The sequence below is a fragment of the Sphaerodactylus townsendi genome, linkage group LG06, assembly GCF_021028975.2.
Source record: "Sphaerodactylus townsendi isolate TG3544 linkage group LG06, MPM_Stown_v2.3, whole genome shotgun sequence".
In the NCBI taxonomy this organism is placed as follows: Eukaryota; Metazoa; Chordata; class Lepidosauria; order Squamata; family Sphaerodactylidae; genus Sphaerodactylus; species Sphaerodactylus townsendi.
The window spans coordinates 13,938,964-13,963,860 of record NC_059430.1 but is presented as its reverse complement, the minus strand read 5'-3'; the positions used below and the strand labels follow the sequence as shown (position 1 = coordinate 13,963,860).

The window sequence follows — 24,897 nt, the reverse complement described above, 5'->3', positions numbered from 1 at the left end:
GTAAGTCTGAGGGGCAAGGAAGACATGCTCGGAATTAATCGTGGCCATTGTTGGATGAGTCCCAGAGGACTGATTTACAGTGTGTTTTTAGGTCAAGAAGCTTTCCGTCGGTTGCTACATTCTGGGCGGCAACTTATTACACGCATGGGTTTTACTTTCCCTCGTCGTTTTCAATAACGGCTCTTGAGATTACAATATAATTCATGTGGAATCACAAACCACAGAATGAGGCGGTGCCACGGTTTAGTAGTGTGCTGTGTTCCTCAGAGAGGTGATAGTACAGTGAGTTAAGGTGCAGTGATTGAGAAAACTGTATTCTTCCACACTGGAATATAGTCCTGAACGAATATGAGAATTATCATTCATTTTTACTCGCTGCTTTTGTCTAGACCCTTATTTTGTGCATTATTGAACAGGGCACTTTGATACAAGAGCATTTTTAGACTCTTAATTCTTGCAGGAACAACATTCAAACAGATTGGGGGGGGGATCAGAGCTAGGTAGGCACTAGGACCAGAGGTGGGATCCAGCAGGTTCTCACAGGTTCCTGAGAGTCGGTTACTAATTATTTGTGTGTGCCGAGAGAGGGTTACTAATTGGTGATTTTGCCACGTGATTTTTGCCTTAGTTACGCCCCTCCTCTCAGCAGTAGCGCACAGAACTTGAAGCAGTCTAGCAGGAGGTGCACCGGCGTGCGTGGCAGCCTGTGCCTGCATGCATTCGTTTCCCGCCCAAGGACCGGCGCAGTGGCTGTGTCCTTGCCACAGCCCCACCCAGGAATGCCCTGCCCCCGGAATGCCTGGCCACACCCCTGGAATGCCCCGCCCAGCCCCATTGGCGCTACGCCACAGTTTGAATCCCACCACCATGGGGACCTGTTACTAAAATTTTTGGATCCCACCACTGACTAAGACCCAGGCGGAACATTCTACAACATACTTTGTTCTGTGACGGGCCTGCTATCATCTTCCTGCGGAACAGAGTATAGAGAATATCTGCTTTGCATGCAGAAGGTCCCGGGTTCAATTCTCAGCATCTCCTCTTAAGAGCAAATGATGGGAAAGACCTCTTCTCTAAGACCAGGGAGAAGTGTTGTCAATCCGAGTAGACAGTACTGACTTTGATAGTCTATTGCAGCTTCCTGTGTCCACATGGGCCTCTAACAATTGCTATACATTTGTTTCCTCAGTTCAAAAATAGACGACAAAAGGCTCACTGTTCCACCTTCACAATGTCACCACATGCGACCATCAGGTGCGACTGGCAATCAAAATCTCATTGCAAGTGGCGAGATCTGTTAGTCTTAAAGGTAAAGTTTCCCCTTCAGTCGTGTCTGACCCTGGGGTACCCCAGCAGTGATTTCATAGGCAAGCCGTTTTTGTGGGGTAGTTTGCCATTGCTTTCCCCGGCTATTCTTTACCCCCTAGCTATGAGCTAGGTACTCATTTACCGACCAAGGAATGGATGGATGGCTGAGTTGGCCATGAGCCAGCTGCCAGAATATCTGACCCACAAGGGGCTCGAACTCCTGACCATGTGAGTGGCAGTGCAAGCACTTAACCACTACGCCACGTGGCTCCTCCTGTTGGGGAAGGCCAAATTGGCTATTGTGGGTTTTCCGAGCTGTGTGGCCATAATCTGGTAGGTTTTGCTCCTAACATTTTGCCCGCATACAGCTGGCACCTTTAGAGGCATGCCATGATAAGATGTGCCATGGAGAGAAACCTATCTTACAGTTGCGTGCCTCTGAAGACGCCAGCCATAGATCTGGGCAACACATTAGGAGCAAAACCTACCAGAACGCAGCCACACAGCTTAGAAAACTTGCAGCAGATGGTTGATTCTGGCTGTAAAGAAGAAGAAGAGTTTGGATTTATACCACCACCCCCTTTCTCTCCTGTAAGGAGGCTCAAAGGCACTTAATAACAGCTCTTGAGATTACAATGTAATTCACATGGAATCACACACCACAGAATGGGGAAGTGCCAAAATTGGAAGCTAAATTGAAGGCTAAATTCCTGAGCATGCTTTCTTTGGAGTCAGCTCCACTGACTTATGGTGAGATTTATTTCTACATTCATTAAATCAAGCTTGACTTAGGCCCCTTCCGCACATGCAGAATAATGCACTTCCAATCCACTTTCATAAGTGTTTGCAAGTGGATTTTGCTATTCTGCTCATTAAAATCCAGCTGCAAAGTGCATTGAAAGTGGATTGAAAGTGCATTATTCTGCGTGTGCGGAAGGGGCCTTAGCCCATTTTTTAGCAGGAACTACACTGGGCAGAATTATATCTGATCAGCAACCCTCTTGCTCTTTCTCCTCCAGATACACACATTTACAAGAAACTTTAACCATCATGACTACCACGAAATGCAGTAAATGCTTTTGCTATCACAGAGAGAAATTCCAGCTCGTAACGCTTACAGAAAATGTCTTTCATCGGCAAAGGAAAAAGAATGGAAGAATTCACAAACATCATGTGAAGTAGAATTTATTGCTTTGAAGCATACATCTAAAACGTACAAATGCAAACTCCTTGGCCAAGTTTGCCATGTTGCTACATTAAATAGAAAAAGATTTTTATTCTTCCTTTTGGCTGAAAAAAATTTAGACATTAAAAAGCCAATGACATGCAACAGAGCGGCTTCTTCACATATCAGCCCGAACGAAAGATGCGAAGATGCCGTCTTCTTGAGCCAGTAGATTCTCAGGTGTGTCGTATTCCAAAATGTTCCCTCGTTTCATCACAATGACCAGGTCTGCGGTCAGGATGGTGTGGACCCGATGCTGCAATTAAAATAGACGTCTATTACCTTTTGGGGGGCGTCTAATCAATCTATATTATCAGAATCTAGTCCACATAGTTAGCATGGAGTAGGAGGGCATGTACCTCACATTACTTCCAACAGCATATTACTTCCTTCAGTATATATGTGATAGGCCGATTTTTGTACCCCACCTAACTCTGAGGAATGAAAATAATGCAAATGGGAACACTATGCCAAATAGGACTCCAAAAGAGTGATGTCACGTAAGAAGAGCCCCATGGGATCAGCCCCACTGGATATCTGTCTATCTGTTTGCCTGCTTGCCTGTCCATCCAATCTGTCTGTCCGTCTGTTTGCCTCTCCATCAACTATGTCTGGAGTGATGTCACATCAGAAGAGCCCCATTGGATCAGCTCCAATGGATCTCTCTCTCTCTCAGTCAATTTATCCATCTATTTATTATCTATTCATTATGTATCATCCATCCATCCATCCACGCACCCATCCATCCACCCATCCACCCATCCATCCACCTATCCACCCAACCCATCCACCCACCCACCCATCCATCCACCGACCCACCCACCCACCCACCCACCCACCTATCCACCCACCCACCCACCCACCTATCCAACCACCCATCCACCCATCCATCCACCCACCTATCCAATCACCCATCCACCCATCCACCCATCCACCTATCCATCCACCTATCCACCCACCCACCCATCCATCCACCCATCCACCCATCCATCCACCCACCTATCCAACCACCCACCCACCCATCCATCCATCCATCCATCCACCCATCCATCCACCCATCCATCCATCCACCTATCCACCCACCCATCCACCCACCCACCCACCCACCTATCCAACCACCCACCCATCCATCCATCCATCCATCCACCTATCCAACCACCCACCCACCCACCCATCCACCCACCCACTCACCCACCCACCCGTCCATCCATCCATCCACCTATCCACCCACCCACCTACCCATCCACCCATCCACCTATCCACCCACCCATCCATCCATCCACCTATCCAACCACCCATCCAACCACCCATCCACCCATCCATCCACCTATCCAACCACCTATCCACCCACCCACCCACCCACCCACCTATCTAACCACCTATCCACCCACCCACCCACCTATCCACCCACCCACCCACCCACCCATCCATCCACCCATCCATCCATCCACCTATCCACCCACCCACCCACCCACCCATCCATCCATCCATCCATCCATCCATCCATCCATCCATCCATCCATCCATCCATCCATCCATCCATCCATCCATCCATCCATCCATCCATCCATCCATCCATCCATCCATCCAATAGATAATATGCCATTGCCTTTCCTAGTCATCTACACTTTACCCCCAGCAAGCTGAGTATTCATTTGACCAATCTCAGAAAGATAGAAGGCTGAGTCAACCTTGAGTCAGCTACCTGAAATTGACTTCTGTTGGGATTGAACTCAGGTTGTGAGCAAAGATTTGATGGCAGCTTCCCACTCTGCAGCAGTGGGCTCTATATGTGTGTGTAGATCTGATTGGCCCTGGAATGTATAAAGCTGATGCACCAGCCGAAGATGGGCAAGAGGATATGTTTATCTCCAAGCTCAGTTCAGAAAAAATCAGTATCTGAGCAATTAAACATCCCTACAGGACATCACACTGCCCACACCAGGTTCCAAGGTTGGTCATGCTTGAATGAAGAAAAGACGCAGGCAGAACTAAAGGCAGCAGTACCAGAAGCCAGAGTCCCAGGCTGACAGTGTCTACTTGTTGGTCTTCACCAAAGTGGTGAACAGGCCGTCCTTCTTGAGGAGCAACTGGGCAGCGCTGTCGCACTCAACAAGGTCGCCGTCCGAAAGGACTAAGACCAGGTCGGCATCCAGGATTTGAGAGACGCGGTGCTGGAGACCAGGAAAGGTGGGAAGGGAAAGAACGAAAGAAGATTGAAAGAAAGGTCAGGGGGACAGGCAGAGGAGGCCAAGAGAGAACCAAGCAAAGAGCAAGAGATCCGAATATAAATAGAAACATACGTTTTTGGTTGAGAAGGTCAGTGGAAAGAATAATCAACAGGAAAGCAGTGCCCAGTGTAAGAATCCAATAAAGCAGTATTTACACATCCCCATAATTCCTTCTTTAGATGTGTTATCTCTCTTCCCCCATCATTCCATGCAGTAACATATCATTTCTTTGGGTATGGCAACCAGGGCCGGAGCGAGGGGGAACTGTGCCCAGGCATACACCCTGCGCCCCTGCCGCACCCCTGCCAGCCCTGGAATTCCCCCACCATGCCACGCCATGCCCCCAGAATGCCCCCACCATGTCTTCATATCGGCGTGAATCTGGTGCATCGTGCACCCCCCCTGTCCCCTTGGTGCTACACCACTGATACAACCACTATGGCAGTGATGGAGAACCTTTTTGAGACCGAGTACCCAAATTACAACCCAAATCCCCACTTATTTATCGTAAAGGCCAACCCGGCAATTTAACCAGAATGCTGAGGTTTTAGTTTAGAAAAAAACGGTTGGCTCCCTCTTCCTCCGCCCCACATGCTCGAGCAGGGGCCAGCCTGCTCTAGCCTCTAGCAAGTCCTGCACGCACCACTCTGTGCCTCTCTAGCATCTCTGCCTCCTCTGCGCTCCCCCCCCCAGGCAACAGCCACCCTGAGCACAGGCACCAGGCCCGCCAGCTGAGTCCTCCCTGCTCACCATGGTGCGCGCACGTCGTGCTTAGTGGCCCAGGCCAGTTTAGATGTGTGTGTGTGGGGTGGTGGTGGTGGTGGTGATTTTCCACCCCCCACATGACGAACTCTGTGCACGCGTGCCCACAGAGAGGGCTCCGAGTGCCGCCTCTGGCACCTGTGCCATAGGTTCGCCATCACTGCACTATGGCCTGGTTCAAACATCACACGATTGTATGAAACTTCCATGTGATAATCCTCCATACATGTCAACATCTATGAGTTCATTCCCCGAGAAACTGAAGGGCTATCTCAACTTGTCAGGACATACAACAATTTGTATGATGTCAGCATAATCTTACGTGACATTCTATAACCAGGATCTACAGAGCTTCCAAGACGGAAGAGACTTCTTGGTATAGATTCTGACTCATGGGTGAGTACGATTGATTTTGTTTCCTTCAGACCTGTCATCCTGTACAAAACAAGATCAGTATCGACTGGGAGAGTGTAAGAAGAGAGCCGCATACTTACAGCGATTATTACAACGGTGCGCTCTGCAAAGGCGGTCATCACAACCTTCTGTAAAATATTTTCCTAGCAAAGTAGGGGAGGCAACAGTTAACTGATTGGTCTGCTTACACTACCCGGCTTTCTTCAGCTATTTACAGTGCCAGACGAATGGACCTCACACCATAGGTTTGGGGGTTCTAAGAGAACTTTAAATATTTAAATAACTAAATAAGTCAAAGGAGTTATTTCAGGACAGTTGAATTGATGTTGTCTTGTGGCTAAGCAACTGTGATGGAACTGTACTTAGAGATGTTTTATGTCCTTTTTTATGATGGTTTAAATGTTTGTGAGGTGTTGGTTTATACCCATATCTGTAAGATGTCTGGAGAGACTGCCATTGATGTTTGGTTTTCCTGTTGCTCTTTTCTGCACCTTCCCTGTTTTTGGGTGTGGTTACCAGAACTAGATTAGATCTGGTATGGGGGAAGATATTGTTTTAACCCATTAGGTTGTTTTAATATAAAAACCTTGCTACCCAAACAAGGAACAGATGGGTGAGGACCAGAGGCATAGCTAGGCCAATGTGCGCCTGGTGCACACTCTGTGTTTTTCGTCCCCCCATGGCGCCCTGCCCTCACCCCCTTACCTTAGTTCAGCTTGGGAAAGCAGCCTGTTCCCTTCAGGCTAAACAGCCTGGTGGGAACTACACTTCCCATGAGACCCTGGGGCTCACAAGGTCTCCTGGGAAGTGTAGTTTCCACCAGGTCATTTTCAACCTGAAGGGAACAGGCTGCTTCTCCAGCCTACACTGTTTTACTAAGGTAAGTGTATGAGGGGGGCGCCACAAGGGGGAGATTTTTGCAACGCACACCCCTCGTCCCCAGGTAGCTCAGCCTCTGGTAAGAATGCAAGGTACTCACCCCTCATCCCCAGGTAGCTCGGCCTCTGGTAAGAATGCAAGGTACTCACTGTGGCCATATCGATGGAGGCCGTGGCTTCGTCCATGATGAGGATGCTGCTCCTACGTACAAAGGCTCTGGCCAGGCAGAAGAGCTGGCGCTGGCCGACACTGAAATTCTCTCCTCCTTCAGTTACCACCGCATCTGGAAAGGGATAAAGTCAAGAGTGGTAGCGCTGGGAAATCAATGAATTTGAGGAAACTTTATGTAAAGATGAGACAAAAGTAATAATTATATAAATTATTATTAAGATACAAAACAGAACAAAAGGTAGTGAAAGAAGTGAGGATCAAATGGGCAACAGATATAAAAAGACCAATATTTTTAGAGGAATGGGGAAATTGCTGGAAGAAACATAACAAACTCACATTAGCAATTAATGTAAAATAAAAAATTTTAAAAAATGTTTTACAGGTGGCATTATAACCCTGCTGAGTTATCCAAATTCAGTAATGAAAATGATGACAAATTTTGGAAATGGAAAATACACATAGGCACACACACACACACACACACACACACACACATATATACACACACACATATGTGGTGGGACTGTAAAAAAATAAGATCATTTTGGAACAGTATTCTTAAAGTTATGGATAGAATATTTACAACAAAAATAGATAGAAAACCAGAAACAATTCTACTAGGAATGACCACAAATAAAATAGTAAATAGAAATATTAACTTATTCCTCTACTTATTGACAATAGCCAAAATAGAAATAGCAGAGACCTGGAAAACAAATGAAACACCGAAATTAGAAAATTGAGAAAGAAATATAACCGATATAATGGCCACTGGCAAACTTACATGGAAATTGAAAGGACACCCTGAGAAGTTTTATAAAACATGGAATTTGTTTGTAAATTATTTGAACACATAAGTTAGATAATAGTTAAAATATGTATATGATATTTTGAAGTTTAAAGTCTGGTTTATTGATTTTGTATAAGTGTAATATTTAAACATATGGAAGAAATGTTAAATTGAGAAAGATGGCAAAAATGTGACTATTTGAATGTTATATGTTAAGCTTGAAATTTTAAGTGTTAATTGATATGCTTGGAAATCAACAAATAAAGTAATTTTTTTATTTAAGAATGGTAGCGCTGTGGAAGGCGGGAGGAAGGCTGCTAATTGCGGGTTTTGTTTGATTAACATGAGCAGTGGACATCAAAATAATGACCACTGGGCAGTAGTAGAGGACATTTCTAACATTTATATTTATTTTATTTATACTTTGGATTTTTATACCACCCTGTCCCCAAGGGGCTCTGGGCAGTGTACAACATGTAGCGTGGTACAATAGTAAGATAACTAAAACCTTTAAAAGCAGCGATAAGAACAATAAGACTAAGTATACTAATATAATAAATACAAATTTAAAGATAAGTGGCGTCCAGCAGCTCAATTTTCAAAGTCCCCTCCCCTAGAGGGAGGAGCGGCAAGTCCTATTAGATGACAAACGGCCCGGATGTAAGGGCCTAAAAAAGAGGGGGGCACTATCAGCGGCTGGTCCCTCCAAAGGCATTCTGGCATTCCAGGCCAGAAACAGAAGGATTTGTCAACAGCACGAGAACAAGGCCCAGGGAAGACTGGCCATTTCCGCTGTCCACCTTCAAAAAGAAACGTGTCTCTTGCCTGGTTTTTTGAGTGAAATTCGGATTTTGCTGGTCTTTAGGCTTCCAATAAGAGGAGATGGATTTTGTTTTGGATTTTGCTTGGGCAAGTATAGCTGCGTACAACTTTTTTTGGAGCATCAACTAGCCAAATCATTCCTCTACATGCTGGATGCTGGTTGTTTTTTTTTTAATTTAAGCCTGGTGGCAGAGTTAAATCAGATAGACACACCTAGACCTCCTGGCAATGACTTGACCATGTTCTTCAGCTGGGCGATCTCTAGGGCTTCCCAAAGTGTATCATCTGTACATTTGCACTCCGGATCCAGATTGAAGCTGAGAGAAAAGACATTCGCAAAACATATATCTTTGTCTACTGAAGACTTTGTCGTTAGTATTACACAGTACAGTTGCATATTGCTATTACCACTATCAGGGCTGGAGCAAGGGGGAACTGTGCCCGGGGCATGCGTGCGATCTGCACCCCTGCCATGCCCCGTTACACCCTGGAGTGCCCCAACACCAGTGCACACCCGGTGCATCGCGTACCCCCCTCCCCACCCAGTGGTGGGATCCAAAAATTTTAGTAACAGGTTCCCATGGTGGTGGGATTCAAACTGTGGTGTAGCGCCAATGGGGTTGGGCGGGGCACAACGGGGGTGTGGCTGGGCATTCCAGGGGCAGGGCATTCCTGGGCTGGGCTGTGGCAAGGACGCAGCCGCTGCGCCGGTCCTTGGGCGGGAAACAAATGCATGCAGGCACAGGCTGCCACGCATGCCGGTGCACCTCCTGCTAGACTGCTTCAAGTTCTGCGCGCTACTGCTGAGAGGAGGGGTGTAACTAAAGCAAAAATCACATGGCAAAATCACCAATTAGTAATCCCCTCTCGGCACACACAAATAATTAGTAACCTACTCTCGGAAACCTGTGAGAACCTGCTGGATCCCACCTCTGTCCCCACCCCCATGGCACTACGCCACTGCCACCTATCCAGATGGGGAAAAAAATCTGTCCTAAGGGAGATCGTGGAATGAGTGTTGGATTTGCATGCTCCCTAGCCACCCTCCCAGGGCTCCTCCTTTCCACAGGAAGATGAGGATGCATCAATATCAGACACCACCACTCTATCCAAATGCCAGATCTAATCCCTTCTTATGGTAGGTTTCTGCTGCTATCCCCCAGAAGCGATGTAGTGGCATAGATGCTTCTATTTTTAAAGAAAATTCTCCCGCCAATGTTGGCAGCACTGTTGGACTGTTAGCAGGAGCCTGGCAGCTGTGCAATGGGTAAAATGATTGACATGCATCAAGCAACCTAGCTGCAGTACTTTGAGGACATTTAAGTTTCCCAACTGTATGTTAACAGCAGCATCACAACGATGAAATTACAGTAATGTAGGCCTGAATTTGCAGGTATGTGGATCAGCTGAATCTAAATGTGGTTGGGGTGTTATGTGGTTTCCAGGCTGCATGGCCATGTTCTAGTACCATTTTCTCCTAACGTTTCACCTGCATCTGTGGCTGGCATCTTCAGAGGATCATGTAGTAGCATTTTCTCCTGATATTTCGCCTGCATCTGTGGCTGGCATCTTCAGAGGATCACGGCTATGCAGCCTGGAACATGGCCATATGGCCCAGAAACCACTCAACACCCCAGTGATTCCAACTATGAAAGCCTTCGACAATACACAAAATGTGGTTGCTCATGTGTTGAATGTAGTTGATAAAAAACTCTTTTGATGACTGCCATGATCTCCTTTTCTAACAGGACAAACAGACCCCCAAGACTATTTACACTAGTGGTCACTAATATTTTTGTTTATTTGTACCCCATTTTAAGAACATAAGAACATAAGAACAAGCCAGCTGGATCAGACCAAAGTCCATCTAGTCCAGCTCTCTGCTACTCGCAGTGGCCCACCAGGTGCCTTTCGGAGCTCACATGTAGGATGTGAACACAATGGCCTTCTGCGGCTGTTGCTCCAAATCACCTGGTCTGTTAAGGCATTTGCAATCTCAGATCGAGGAGGTTCAAGATTGGTAGCCATAAATGGACTTCTCCTCCATAAATCTGTCCAAGCCCCTTTTAAAGCTATCCAGGTTAGTGGCCATCACCACCTCCTGTGGCAGCATATTCCAAACACCAATCACACGTCGCGTGAAGAAGTGTTCCCTTTTATTAGTCCTAATTCTTCCCCCCAGCATTTTCAATGGATGCCCCCTGGTTCTAGTATTGTGAGAAAGAGAGAAAAATTTCTCTCTGTCAACATTTTCTACCCCATGCATAATTTTGTAGACTTCAATCATATCCCCCCTCAGACGTCTCCTCTCCAAACTAAAGAGTCCCAAACACTGCAGCCTCTCCTCATAGGGAAGGTGCTCCAGTCCCTCAATCATCCTTGTTGCCCTTCTCTGCACTTTTTCTATCTCCTCAATATCCTTTTTGAGATGCGCTTACCTGGTGAACTGGACATTGCAGGTACTCCAAGTGCGGTCAGCACCACTGCTTTATATAAGGGCATGACAATCTTTGCAGATTTTATTATCAATTCCTTTTCTAATGATCCCCAGCATAGAGTTTGCCTTTTTTTTACAGCTGCCATGCATTGAGTTGACATTCCCATGGAACTATCAACTAAGACGCCTAAATCCCTTTCCTGGTTCTGTGACTGATAGCACTGACCCCTGCTTAGCGTGTATGTGAAGTTTGGATTTTTGCCCCTATAGTGCATCACTCTTACATTTTGCTACATTGAACTGTGCATTTGCCATTTCTGGAGTCCACTCACCTAATTTATCAAGGTCCGGGCTTGGAGCTCTTCGCCAATCCTTTGTGGTTCTCACCACCCTACATAATTTGGTATCATCTGCAAACTTAGGCCACCACGCTTACCCACCCCTACTTCCAGGTCATTTATGAATAGGTTAAAGAGCACTGGTCCCAAAACGGATCGCTTAGGGGACACCACTCCCGACATCTCTCTCCATTGTGAGAACTTCCCATTTACACCCACTGCTTTGTTTCCTGTTTCTCCAACCAGTTTTTTTAATCCATAGGGAGGACTTCCCTCTTATTCCTTCATTGCTGAGTTTTCTCAACTGTATCTCTGGTGAGGAACTTTGTCAAAAAAGCCTTTTGGAAATCCAAGTAGAACCAATGTCCACCGGTTCACCCCTGTCCACACATGCCTGCTTTACACCCCTCAAAGAACTCTAGTAAGTTTGTAAAGACAGGATTTGCCTCTGCAAAAGTTTCATGCTGACTCTTTCTCAGCAGGTCTTGCTTTTCTACATGTTTAAATAATTTTATCTTTTAATGATAGATTCTATTAATTTACACCAGGAACAGATGTCAAACTGACTGGCCTGTAATTTCCCGGGGCCCCCCTAGATCCTTTCTTAAAGATTGGTGTGACATTGGCCATCTTCCAGTCTTCAGGGATGGAGCCTGATTTCAGGGATAAGTTGCATATTAAAAAGAATTGAGAAGATCAGTAATTCTTCATGCTTGAGAGCTCTTTTTAAGAACTCTTGGGTGAATGCAATCTGGGCCAGGGATTTGGTAACATTTAGATTTATCAATGGCTGCCACATGAACTTCTTCCTTGTCTACCACACTATCTTTGCTAGTTCCTCGGATTCAGCCTCCTAAGAAGCTTCTTGGTTCAGGTGCAGGAATGTTCCTCACCTCCTCTTGGAGTGAAGACAGATGCAAAGAATTCATTCAGCTTCTCTGCAATCTCCCTGCCATCTTTTAGCACGCCCTTTGTTCCTTTTGTCATCTAACGGGCCTACCGCTTCCCTTGTTGGCTTCCTGCTTTTGATGTACTTGAAGAACTGTTTGTTGCATGGTCTTGATGTTCGCAGCCATGCATTCCTCATAATCCTTTTTTGCCTCCCTTACAGCTAACTTGCTTCTCTTTTGCCACCATTTGTGTTCCTCTCTCATATTCTTTCATCAGCCAAACTGGACTTCCATTTTTTTTTCTAAAGACATTTTCTTTTTTCTGATAATTTCCTCAACCTCTCTTGTTAACCATGGTGGCTTTCTTTTGGACTGGGTGCTGCCTTTTCTAACCTGTGGAACACATTCCAGCTGAGCTTTTATTACTGCGTTTTTAAATAACCTCCAAGCATCCTGGACAGTTTTGACTCTCTTTGATTTTCCCTTTCAGCTTCCCTGCGCACTATCCCTCTCTCATCTTTGAGAAATTTCCCTTTCTGAGAGGCAGATGTAACTACATTAGTAGTTGCCCACTTGTTCTGCATGCTGAGATACTGAATCTGACAGCATTGTGGTTTCTGCTGTTCCCTATCGTGGCTCAACAACACTGGACTTCCCTGCACCAGGTCCTCGGTCCCACATAGAATTAGATCTAGGATCACTCCTCCTCCCCTGGCTGGTTCCACAACCATCTGCTCTTAAGCCACAGTCATTTAGCATATCCAGGGAATGCTCTCTCCTTACTATGACCTGAACATGCATTTTTCCAGTTTATATGGGGATAGTTAAAATCACCCATTACCACTACATTTTTGTTTTATATCTCTAATTTCTTTTTTTCCATCTCAGAATCCTCTTGTGCACTTTGGTCAATAGACTTATAACATATTCCTAATATTAAACTGTCCTTCACACCTGGTATTGATATCCACAGTGATTCTGTAGGGGAACCAGCTCCCCTTACTTTGTCTATTTCATGTGATACTATGCTCTCTTTGATGTAAAGGGCAACCCCACCCCCCAATGCTCTCTGTCCTATCTCTTCCTATAGAGTCAGGAAGCCTGGTATAACATATCCCACTGGTTCTCCTCATTCCACCATGTCTCTGTAATGCCCACTATATCACAGTCCTCCTTCAAAACTCTGTAATTTAGCTCCCCTATTTTAGGGTCGAATGCTTCTACTATTAGCATAGAGACACCTGTATACCCTGTCTCTGTCCCAACCTGGGATTTATGTGTTTTACCCTCAAGTCTTTTGTAGACACTATCCCTGTCATCACATGCACATTGCTATTTTCCTTTCTTGCATGTTGTTGATTCAGTAAATCCTCCCTCTCTGTCTGTATCCCCATAGATACTGTATTCCGAACCTAGTCACCCCCAGCTCCTGTCGGCTTTCCCCCAGTGATCAGTTTAAAAGTTGTTCTGCCACACCCTTTAATGTTGAGCGCCAGGAGCCTGGTTCCTCTTTGGTTAAGATGTAGTCTGCCCCATTTGTACAGGCCTGCTCCTTTGTCCCAAAAGGTTCCCCAGTTCCCATTTCAAATCTAAAACCCTCTGCCTTACACCACCTTCTCATCCACATCCATTGAGACCCCTGTATCTCCGGCTGCCTAGCTCGCCCTAAGCGTGGAACGGGTAGCATTTCCGGGAGAATGCCACCTTGGAGGTCCTGGACTTCAACCTGTTTCCTAGCAGCCTAAATTTAGCTTCCAGAACCTCCCTGCTACATTTCCCAATGTCGCTAAGTTAAATGTGTGGACCACAACTGCTGACTCCACCCTAGCACTGTCTAAAAGCCTATCTAGGATTAAGCGTGACATCTGTAACCTTCTCTCGCAGACCAGGCAGGCAAGTCACCATGCGGTCATCACGCCTCTCACAAAACCCAACTCTTTACATTTCTAATGACTTAATCACCCACTACAAGGAGCCCCCCCACCTCCCTGAGGGGTATCCTCAGTGCGAGAGGATATCTGATCACCAGTTAAAAGGGATCCTATCTAAGGGAGCATTTTCCCCACTCCTCAGACTGGCACCCCTCCGTCAATCTCAAGACCTTTCATTCTCCATGATATCTGGAAGAGATGTCACCTCGAGTGGGACCCGGCTGTTAGGTCCCCTTGTGCCCCATCTGTCACCCTCTCTGCCTCTTTCAGCTTCTCCAGGTCTGCCACCTTGGCTTCAAGAGAACGCACACGTTCCTTGAGTGCCAGGAGCTCATTGCAGCGAGGGCACACCCACGACTTCAGTCCTAGTGGCAGATAGTCATACATGTGACACTCAGTGCAAAACACTGGAAAGCCCCCATCCCCCTCCTGAGACTCAAGTCTGAGGCTCTAACCACTACACCACACTGACTCATAATAGGGAAGGCCCCTTTAGGGAAGGCAATGCAATCTATATTAATTAATCCCCAATTACAACCAGAATTTGGTTTCAATTCATTCTCCCATTGCCTCTTGACCACAGCATCAAAATACTGGCCCAGAATGGAGAGAGCCACATCTACTGGGTTATACGTTGAAACAGTGAGAGTTTGGTCCTTACCGAATGGAACCGCTAAACAATACAGGGTCTTGTAGGATTATGGACAGCCTGGAGCGCAACGTGTGGAGGGGCAACTTAGAAATGTCAATCCCATCAATCACAATCTTCCCTGCATGGAATGACAAAGAGGAAAGCAAGTGAGATGCAGAACAGAGCAGGCTTTCTGTGTCCTGATAATGGTGGAGAGTCGTTAGGTTTGCCAATCCCCAAGTAGACCCTGGAAATCTCCCCGAGTTCCAACTGATCTCCCAGAGTTCCAACTGATCTCCCAGGAGAAATGACAGCACTGGAGGGTGGGGCAGACATTGCTGTCCTCAGACATTGCTGTCCTCAGACTGTTCCCCCCCCCTCAAAAAATCTCCAGGAATATCCCCATATAGAATTGGCAACCCTAGGGATAAATTGACTGGACCACAGATTTAGACTGGACCACAGTTTAGACTGGACCACAGATTTATATAAAGGCTTTACAATATGTATTGTCAAAAGCCTTAATGGCTGGAATCAACTGGTTTGTCCAGGTGGTGTGGCCGTGGTCTGGTAGTTTTTTCTCCTGACTTTTCACCTGCGCCGATGGCTGGCACTTTCAGCGGCCTGTGACATTGAGGTGTGTTTCTCCCTATGGCATAGTGTGGAGTGATTTGTGTGGTGGGTTCTGTGTGGTAGAGCATTTTGATTTTATTTTGTGTCCCCACAAGGGGGACAAAACATACCCCACCACACAAGTACTCCACACTGTGCCATGGAGAGAAACACATCTTGCCAAAACATGCCTCTGAAGGTGCCAGTCGTAGATGCGGGTGAAAAATTAGGAACGAAACCAACCAGACCATGGCCACGCAGCCCCCCAAAACCACAACAGCCAGCTTTGCAATATGGCCCGAGGAGTGGCAGCAAAATAAAGTAGAAGTCCAGTGATGCCTTAAAGACTTATAATACCCTGTTTCCCCGAAAATAAGGCCTACCCATAAAATAAGCCCTAGCATGATTTTTTGGGGGGATTTTTGGAGGATGCTTGAAATATAAGCCCCACTCCAAACTAAGCCCTCATTATAGATTCCCTGGCGCAGCTGGTCACATAGGGGGCGCAAAATCATGGGGAAAAAAATAAGACATCCCCTGAAAATAAGCATTAAGGCATCTATTGGAGCACAAATTGATATAAGACCCTGGGCGTTTTCCCACCTACCTCGCCTCCGCTTTGCTGCGCGCTTCTCTCAGCGCGCGTCCTTCCAGGCGCACGTCCCGCCTTCCCCACGACCCCGTCAAGGCGCCGTTGCAAAGAGCGCCTGGAAAGACACGTGCTGAGGGAGCGCGGCAGCAGCAGCGTCGGGGCAGCTGCGTTGTCACCGCCCCTGTAGTGGGGAGGCGCGGAGGACCCCGCGCTACTTGCACGCAGCAAAGGGTAAGTGGGAAAACGCCCCCTGTCTTATTTTGGGAAAACAGGGTATTTATTCTGGCCTGCACTTCCGTACATCTGACTCACAAAGGTGCAAGCTGGAATGGATGGTATTAGCCTTGAAGGCACCACTGCTCTTCGGTTTTATTTTATTACAGTGTTGGTCATCCTGTTTTGAACCTAATAATCCCTGGCATGAAACGGTTCCAGAAGAGGCAAAACAAAACAAAATCCAAACATCAAATGAGGATCAGCAGTAAAGACGCACATTGTTTCCAAAGCTAGGTTTTTGCTCAGCCCAACAGGGAGGAAACTCTTTGATAATCCAGCTCAGAACTAAAGGGACTTATTGACCAATTCCTCCCCCCCCCTCCTTTTTTCTTCCCTTCAGTTTTCTGCTTCCTGTAAAGGAAATATTTTGATTCTGCGGCACATGATTAATGATAGAACCAAAGCAGAGACAGAGCAACCGCTAACGTGGCTGTCATTATTGGAGGCTGATTCACCCCAGCAATAGGATCTGGCTTCTCGCCTGTCTCAGCTCTTCATCTGAGATGATTGGCAATATAAGCCTGAAGCCACAAGAAGAAACAAACTGGGAGCAGATAAATGCTCAGCCGTCCTTGAGTTATAGATGAGTTTATACCACAGGGATGACAGAGAAGGATTCCAGAATAGTAAAGATGGATAAAACTTTGTTTTTGTCTTGTTTTTAGTTTCCTATGTTGCCATTGCCCTGATATAGAAGGCTCAAGCTAGCCCCATCTTGTCAGATTTTGGAAACTAAGCCCCCCACCCGCTCGCCACCCCACCCGCTCGCCACTCGCGTATAAGTCAAGGGGAGCTTTTTTCTGCAGAAAAAATGTGCTGAAAAAGTAGACTTATACGCGAGTATATAAGGTATAAAAGTAAAGGTAAAGTTTCCCCTTCAGTCGTGTCCGACCCTGGGGTACCACTGCAAGCAGTGATTTCATAGGCAAGCCTATGTGGGGTAGTTTGCCATTGCTTTTCCCAGCTATTCTTTACCCCCTAGCTATGTGCTAGGTACTCATTTACCGACCAAGGAATGGATGGATGGCTGAGTTGACCATGAGCCAGCTGCCAGGATACCTGACCCACAGGGGGCTTGAACTCCTGATCATGTGAGTGGCAGTGCAAGCGCTTAACCACTATGCCATGCGGCTCCTATATAAGGTATACATATTTATATGTATACATATGTATACATTTATCTATGTATTGTCGAAGGCTTTCACGGCCGGATTCAACTGGCTCTGGTGGGTTTTCCGGGCTGCGTGGCCGTGGTCTGGTGGATCAGTGTGTAACAGTCTTCCCTCTGTGATACACCTCTGAAGATGCCAGCCACAGATGCAGGTGAAACGTTAGGAACAAGATCCACCAGACCACGGCCACACGGCCCGGAAAACCCACCAGAACCAGTTGAATCCGGTTGTGAAAGCCTTTGACAATACAGATAACAGGTAGCATTTCTAAAACCAGGCTTGTAGGTGGAGGGGCGGAAGAAGAAGAAGAAGAAGAAGAAGAAGAAGAAGAAGAAGAAGAAGAAGAAGAAGAAGAAGAAGAAGAAGAAGAAGAAGAAGAAGAAGAAGAAGAGGAGGAGGAGGAGGAGGAGGAGGAGGAGGAGGAGGAGGAGGAGGAGGAGGAGGAGGAGTTTGGATTTATATCCCCTCTTTCTCTCCTGCAGGAGACTCAAAGGGGCTTACAATCTCCTTTCCCTTCCCCCCTCACAACAAACACCCTGTGAGGTAGGTGGGGCTGAGAGAGCTCCGAGAAGCTGTGACTAGCCTAGTCACCTAGGCTGATGTGGTGTGGGAGTGTACAGGCTAATCTGAATTCCCCAGATAAGCCTCCACAGCTCAGGTGGCAGAGCTGGGAATCAAACCTGGTTCCTCCAGATTAGATACACGAGCTCTTAACCTCCTACGCCACTGCTGGTTTATCAATCCCTTGATTGGCCCTGCCATGCAGGTTGCATTTGTATTGGCTGGTCTTAAGTTATGTAGGTCTTGCCTAAGCAATAACTATTAGCCATGCCTTACCATCAAATATGTCTACCATTCTGAAGAAAGCCAATGATAATGATGATTTCCCACTGCCAGTGCGACCACAGATGCCCACCTGCGAGAGAAGGTTCATTGTAGTTTAGTCCAAACTTTGGCTTGGAGGAAATCAAATGGGGAGACATCAAAACTCACAATATTTGACTAAAGATGAGAAGACATCTCACACAAATGCATGAACCTGCCTTCTGCTATATCATACCACAGGCCTTTCAAAGTCAATATTCTGACCAGCAATGACTCGCCAGGGTCTCCAATGATGTATTTCCCATGGCCCACTATTTGATCTTGCAAGGCCGGGCTTTTGGTGAGGCCGGCTGTGGATTCCCCCTCTGGGATGCCCCTGAGTTGCGTGCCATTCCATCATCGGCACGCCCAATATAACATCTAATCTACACTGCTACCCTGTTTCCCCGAATATAAGACATCCCCTAAAAATAAGACATAGTAGAGGTTTTGCTGAAGTGCGAAATATAAGGCATCCCCCGAAAGTAAGATATAGCAAAGTTTTTGTTTGGAAGCATGCCTGACGAACAGAACACAGAAAAATAAGACATCCCCTGAAAATAAGACATAGCACATCTTTGGGAGCAAAAATTAATATAAGACACTGTCTTATATTCTGGGAAACATGGTACCCCCGCCCGGCCTTGGGTTCGGGCGCCACACTTTTATAATTTTGTTATAATTTTGTTGTATCGTATTGCACGGTATTGATGCTGCTAGTTTTATGAATTAGTAAATTGTTTTAACCTGATTTAATTTATTTTATTCTGTGTACTGTTGTTTTGGCCTATTGTATGTAATACTGTTTCTGGTCTGGTGTACACCGCCCAGAGCCCTTCGGGGGGGGGGGGGCATTTAGAAATTTAATATATAAACAAATAAATAAAATAGAAAATGCCAAAGAATCGAACCTCGGACACTCTGCCTTCAAAGCCAATGGTCTTCCACTGAGACACCGCCTCTCCCTGTTCAGTGGGGATGCTGTATAATATGTCAGACCACTGGTCGATCAAGTTCGGCATTGTCTACTCTGATTGGCAGTGGCCCATCAGGGTGTCAGGTGAAGGTCTTTCACATCAGAGACACAGCAAGGGGGAAACGTGCCCGGTGCATTAGTGCATCCTCCACTCCCACCCGCCCCAGAACACCCCCGTCCCACCCCAGAATGCCCCTGCCACACCTTTGGAATGCCCCCACCATACCCCCACAGGGGCATCCCCCCGGTATGTCACTCCCCCTTTCCCCTTGGAGCTACAACTCTGTTTCACATCACTGTCTCCTCCAACTGTGCTGGCATAAAGAAAGGTTGAACTGCAAGTAACTCTGTGCCCTTTGGGTCTCCTAAATGGCCCAAGAGAGCAGGTCCATTGCCTGATAAATGAGAGAATGTGGTTTGTATTCGTGATGAAACCAGCCACAACCTGCACCATCTAAGCACCTATAGTGGAGGGACAAAGTTGGTTGACACAGAATTGCTCTTGCAGTAGGCTTCATCATGGAACGTCAGGGTGAATTCAACTGCTTAACTTGCATGCAACTGAAGGAATTAACAAACTACAATCACTTGGTTAGCATGTTCCTCATGAAGTTCTTAGAGAGCCACCATGGTGCAGTGGTTAAGAGCGGTGAACCCAGAGGTGGGATCCAGCAGGTTCTCACCAGTTCCCGAAAGTGGGTTACTAATTATTTGTGTGTGCCGAGAGGGGGTTACTAATTGGGTCCGCTTTTCCATCTCCATGCCCTCGCCTCCCTGAGAGGCATACTGCCTTTGAAGGTTCCATATAGCAATTGCGACTAATAATGCAACTCCCTGAACTGGGTTAATCCCTTTCAGGTACTGCAATTCATTGATTCTCAGCCTTTTGTACCTTTTATCTCACCAGTCTCTATCAAAGAACCTGTGTGTTTCACCATTGCTGTGTTCAGATTTGTGAGTTGGGGCATTTTCTATAATGTGATGATGATTTAGAAATGACTGGGTGCAAAAAAAATTTGGGGGGCCGCGGTGGGGTGGCTGCCCATGGGGGGGGCATCCAACTCAGGTTTTGCCCGGGGCTCAGGTTTGCCTAGGTACGCCTCTGCCCCCTTTGCTGAGGGGGGCTGGCGAGGGAACCTGTTACTAAAATTTTTGGATCCCACCACTGGGTGGACCCTAATCTGGAGAACCGGGGTTTGATTTGCCACTCCTCCCCCTGAGCAGCAGACTCTTATCTGGTGAAGTGGATTTGTTTTCCCACTCCTCCACAGGATGGGAGAGCTGATAAAAGGGAGAGAATGAAAGGAGAAACCTTCTGGCCAGGTTTGATGTAAGCCTTGACATGCTTGAGAACGGGCTTGAGGTTGTTTTCGTAACGGACACACAGATTGTCAATCTTGATTTCCCCTTCTTGCGGCCAGTCTTTGGGGACTTGAGAAAGTTCTGAAAGACGGTAAAGGAGACAGACATGAACACCCGCACTCTGTGCCCACATTAGAGCTCATCATGCAGTAATAGTCAATCGGCATAAAAAGCAGAAGAACAACAAAAATGAAGTCCTTCGTACCTTCGGACCGTCTTACCCCATATGTCCCTACACGGCCTCTACGTTCGTTAGAGGCCAATTTACTGGTGGTCCCTGGCCCCTCGATGATGCGGCTGGCCTCTACCTGGGCCAGGGCTTTTACAGCCCTGGCCCCTGCCTGGTGGAAAGACACATTATCACCATTAACTATCCGGCCCCTGTGGGATCTTTGAGAGTTCCAAGAGGGCCTGTAAGCAGACCTAATTGTTCCATCTGGCGCTGAGTGGGCCGGGCAGCTGATGCCCTCCCCTTTCCCTCCTTTTCTTTACATTCTGGGTTCTCCGCTTCTCTGTTTTATTTTCCAGGGTGGATCTATGAAGTTCTGTTTTTATGATTGGATGCCAATATAATATTATTGATTGTTGTTTTAATGGGTTTTTTATTGTAACTATTGTTTTATTGTGTTGTTCACCGCCCAGAGCCCTTCGGGGGAGGGGCGGTATATAAAACCAATTATAAATAAATAAATAAATAAATAAGTCGCCATAAGTGAAAAGGGCCAGCAGTAAAAGTCTGAACAAGAGAATGACATAAGGCCCCGAACATTCAACCATACAAATGTTGGGAGAGAACAAAATTTCGGCCTCCTATTGGAAAATTAAGAGGCTTGGCTCTAAGTGGAGGAAAATGAGTGGGAATTCATAGCCAAGGAGCCACACCTAAAAAGGCCCTGCCCTTTGTGATCTCCCATGTCACTTTACCAGAAGAAAGTGTTTGTTAACCAGAGTGGTTGTTTACCCGCAAAAAGGCGCATATCAGGCTAAGTGTGAATTTTGCTGCCCAGCTTCTGGTTTTCTAAGTAAAGGGAGATTTGTTTTAAAAACGTGAAACCTGAGACAATGTCTGCTGTTTGTTTGCATTAAGCCTTTGTCAATATGGCCTCCTTCTAGGCGGTGAAATAGCAGGACAGGGACTGTTTCAAAATTCTCTGTGCACTTAAAAACCATCTTACCCATAGTGCCTTCGTAATTCTCTGACTCCATGTTGAGAAAACTGTTCACTTTTTTCACAGCACCCATCTGGACTTCCAGGTCTGCCAGGTTTCTCACCACCCAGTTTAAATAGTTTGTGATCTGGAATATAACAGGAGAAAAAGGAAAATAGGCTGTGTTGCCCCTCGGGACAGGGCAGGGCTGAAGAGAAATACATTTATGTGAATATCTGCAATCAGCTTTGATATCTGCAACCACAGATATCTGTAACCAACTTGACATATGTAACCACTGCCATCTATGCTAGTGTGACCAGACGTCCCGCTTTTGGCGGGACAGTCCCGCTTTTAACCAATTTGCCCTGCGTCCCGTGGGTTTTTTAAAATGTCCCGATTTTTGGAAGGCTGCTGCACTGCCTTCTGGGGCACTCCCCTTTTTCCACCCTGTGACAGGGCAGCCACGTGCACGCCCGTCCACTTTTAAAAAGTGACAGTCTGGTCACCTTAATCTATGCATTCTTTCCTTGACCTAAGTTTTATGGCTTTGCTACGCTTGTTAGAGAAGTAGGCCTCCACTGGCATGACTGACCCACAGGAAAGATTTATTGTTGTTATCTTGTCGTGGGTGGACAGCCAGGTGGCTCCGGTATTATTGCTGCTGACCTTGGGGCTGGACACAATTGTAATCTAGGAACCAGATGCTTGCTCTGGGGATTTGGGAGGGGGGAGCCTAGGGGAATATATGGGGCTAACTTTGCCAGTTCAGATAGAACTGGCTTTCTCTCAACCTATACCTGATCTACCTCTTCAATAAAGGCTGCTGCATAATATGCCAGAGTCCATTTATTGAGCAAAGATCCAGGGTTTAACAGATTCCCAGGTTCTACCTGGAGGCAGGCATCCCTTACAGCATCCTCATCTACAGGAAATCATATCTGTGGTACCTTCTCTGCTTTTTGTAGAGGGAAAGAGAGAGGGAATGAAAAAAAATACAGGTACAAAAGAAGGAACACATTCTTCTTCCCCTCTTCACCCCCCCCCCCACTGTTTAAGTCAATGGCTTTTAAAAGGATGTAAATCTTAAAGACACAGAGCACAGAGGGGTCAGCTGCAGTACAGCAGTCAAAACTCAGCTCACAACCTGAGTTCAAATCCTGATGGAAGTCAGCTTCAGGTAGCTGGCTGAAGGTTGACTCAACCTCCCATCCTTCCAAGGTTGGTACGGTCGGGGTACGGTGTAGATGACTGGGGAAGGAAATGGCAAACCACCCCATAGTCTGCCTAGAAAAAGTTGTGATGTGATGTCACCCAGTGCTGGGATCCAAAAATTTTAGTAACAGGTTCCCGTGATGGTGGGATTCAAACTGTGGCGTAGTGCCAATGGGGCTGGGCTGGGCATTCCGGGGGCATGGCCGGGCATTCTGGGGGCGTGGCCAGGCATTCCGGGGGTGTGGCATTCATGGGAGGGGCTGTGGCAAGGACGCAGCCTCTGCGACGGTCCTTGGGCAGGAAACGAATGCACGCAGGCGCAGGCTGCCACGCATGCCAGTGCACCTCCTGCTAGACTGCTTCAAGTTCTGCGCGCTACTGCTCAGTGAAGGGGCGTAACTAAGGCAAAAAATCAGGTGGCAAAATCACCAATTAGTAACCCCCTCTCGGGAACCTGTGAGAACCTGCTGGATCCCACCTCTGATGTCACCCCGTGGGTCAGTAATGACCATTTCTGGCACGGGGGACCACCTTTCCCCTTGTAAGTTTTCTTAAGATTGCTAGAAATCTAACCACCATCAAGCTAGATTTCTTGCAGGCCCACGGTGTGCCAAGGGGGTTGCCAACTCTGAGTAGGTAAGTTCCTGGAGACTGGGGAAGGAGGTTGAGGTTTGGGGATGGGAAGGACCCCGGGTACAATGCCAAAGGAGGCAAATGCCAAAGGAGCCATTTTCTCCAAGAGAATTGACTTTTCAACTGTTCCCCAACGACTGCAGAGGAGGGCCTGTGAGAGGGCCTGTGAGAGAGTGAGGAAAGAAAATGGCCGTCGGGTGAACTTGGTGCTGGGGTTTTGTGTTTCTGTGTCTTTAAGCCAGAAACAAAGGGAGGAGCAGAGGTGGGATCCAGCAGGTTCTCACAGGTTCCCAAGAGTAGGTTGCTAATTATTTGTGTGTGCCGAGAGGGGGTTACTAATTGGTGATTTTGCCACGTGATTTTTGCCTTAGTTACGCCCCTCCTCTCAGCAGTAGCGCGCAGAACTTGAAGCAGTCTAGCAGGAGGTGCACCTTGCCACAGCCCCGCCCAGGAATGTCCCGCCCAGGAATGTCCGGCCACGCCCCCGCCGTGCCCTGCCCAGCCCCATTGACGCTACACCACAGTTTGAATCCCACCACCGTGGGAACCTGTTACTAAAATTTTTGGATCCCACCACTGGGGAGGAGGTGGGTAGAATTAGGCCATTTTCTCAGGCTGGAGCAAGGCGTTGAAGAGAAGGGGGTGGAAAGAGAGGATGGTGTGGTGTGGTGTGTAAGAAGTAAAAACACCCTCCAAGAGAACTGATTTCTATAGTCCGGAGACTGCACTCCAACCTATAGGCTGGGTACCCTAGGGACAAAAGCAATTGTGGTCCTGCAACACACAAACTTGAGTTTTTCCATCACGTGTTTTTGCTTCAGCTCGACTTCCTAACTGTGTTGCCTTTCTTCCCCCCTTACACACAGTAGCATTTCCTGGAACTTGGTCTCTCATTTTTTTCTTCAAGGGTTTCCCATGTTTTTTTTTCTTTTTCAAACCATCTATCAAAAGATGTCAGAAGCTGGAAGAAAAGCCAGGAGAGCAATGACCTGCAAATGATTCTGTGCATAAGGAAGGGGGGAAGGGGAACCATTCCGTTAAGAAGTCAAGGGAAAGATTCTTATTTATGGAGTCACGTGTGCCAAATTTCCCAGCCTGCCTTTTAGCCGGCCTTGACCCCCCCTCTGAAGCATCGTGCGACAAAATAGCAACGTACTATGTCAGATATTCAAAACGGGTCTCATGTTGAGTCTTAGGAGGTCAAAGATCACCGAATAG

General features: G+C 46.9%; 1 protein-coding gene across 9 annotated transcripts in view; it reads right to left on the bottom strand.

The window, feature by feature from the left end:
- Positions 1–2,477: 2,477 nt before the first annotated feature.
- Positions 2,478–24,897, bottom strand: part of ABCC9 (ATP binding cassette subfamily C member 9) — a 107,269-nt gene continuing 84,849 nt past the window's right edge. For 6 of the 9 annotated variants that reach the window (XM_048499509.1, XM_048499510.1, XM_048499512.1 and 3 more), the window contains 8 exons: positions 21,859–21,979; positions 20,634–20,764; positions 18,319–18,397; positions 14,860–14,968; positions 8,816–8,919; positions 6,969–7,102; positions 6,021–6,083; positions 2,478–2,789 (listed from right to left, as the gene is read on the bottom strand). In XM_048499509.1, coding sequence (XP_048355466.1) covers positions 2,652–2,789; positions 6,021–6,083; positions 6,969–7,102; positions 8,816–8,919; positions 14,860–14,968; positions 18,319–18,397; positions 20,634–20,764; positions 21,859–21,979 — 879 coding nt within the window. In that variant the 3' untranslated portion in view covers positions 2,478–2,651. Of the gene's footprint in view, positions 2,790–4,540; positions 4,708–6,020; positions 6,084–6,968; positions 7,103–8,815; positions 8,920–14,859; positions 14,969–18,318; positions 18,398–20,633; positions 20,765–21,858; positions 21,980–24,897 lie in introns of all 9 variants that reach the window. The other 3 variants (XM_048499508.1, XM_048499516.1, XM_048499515.1) reach the window with 1 other exon arrangement.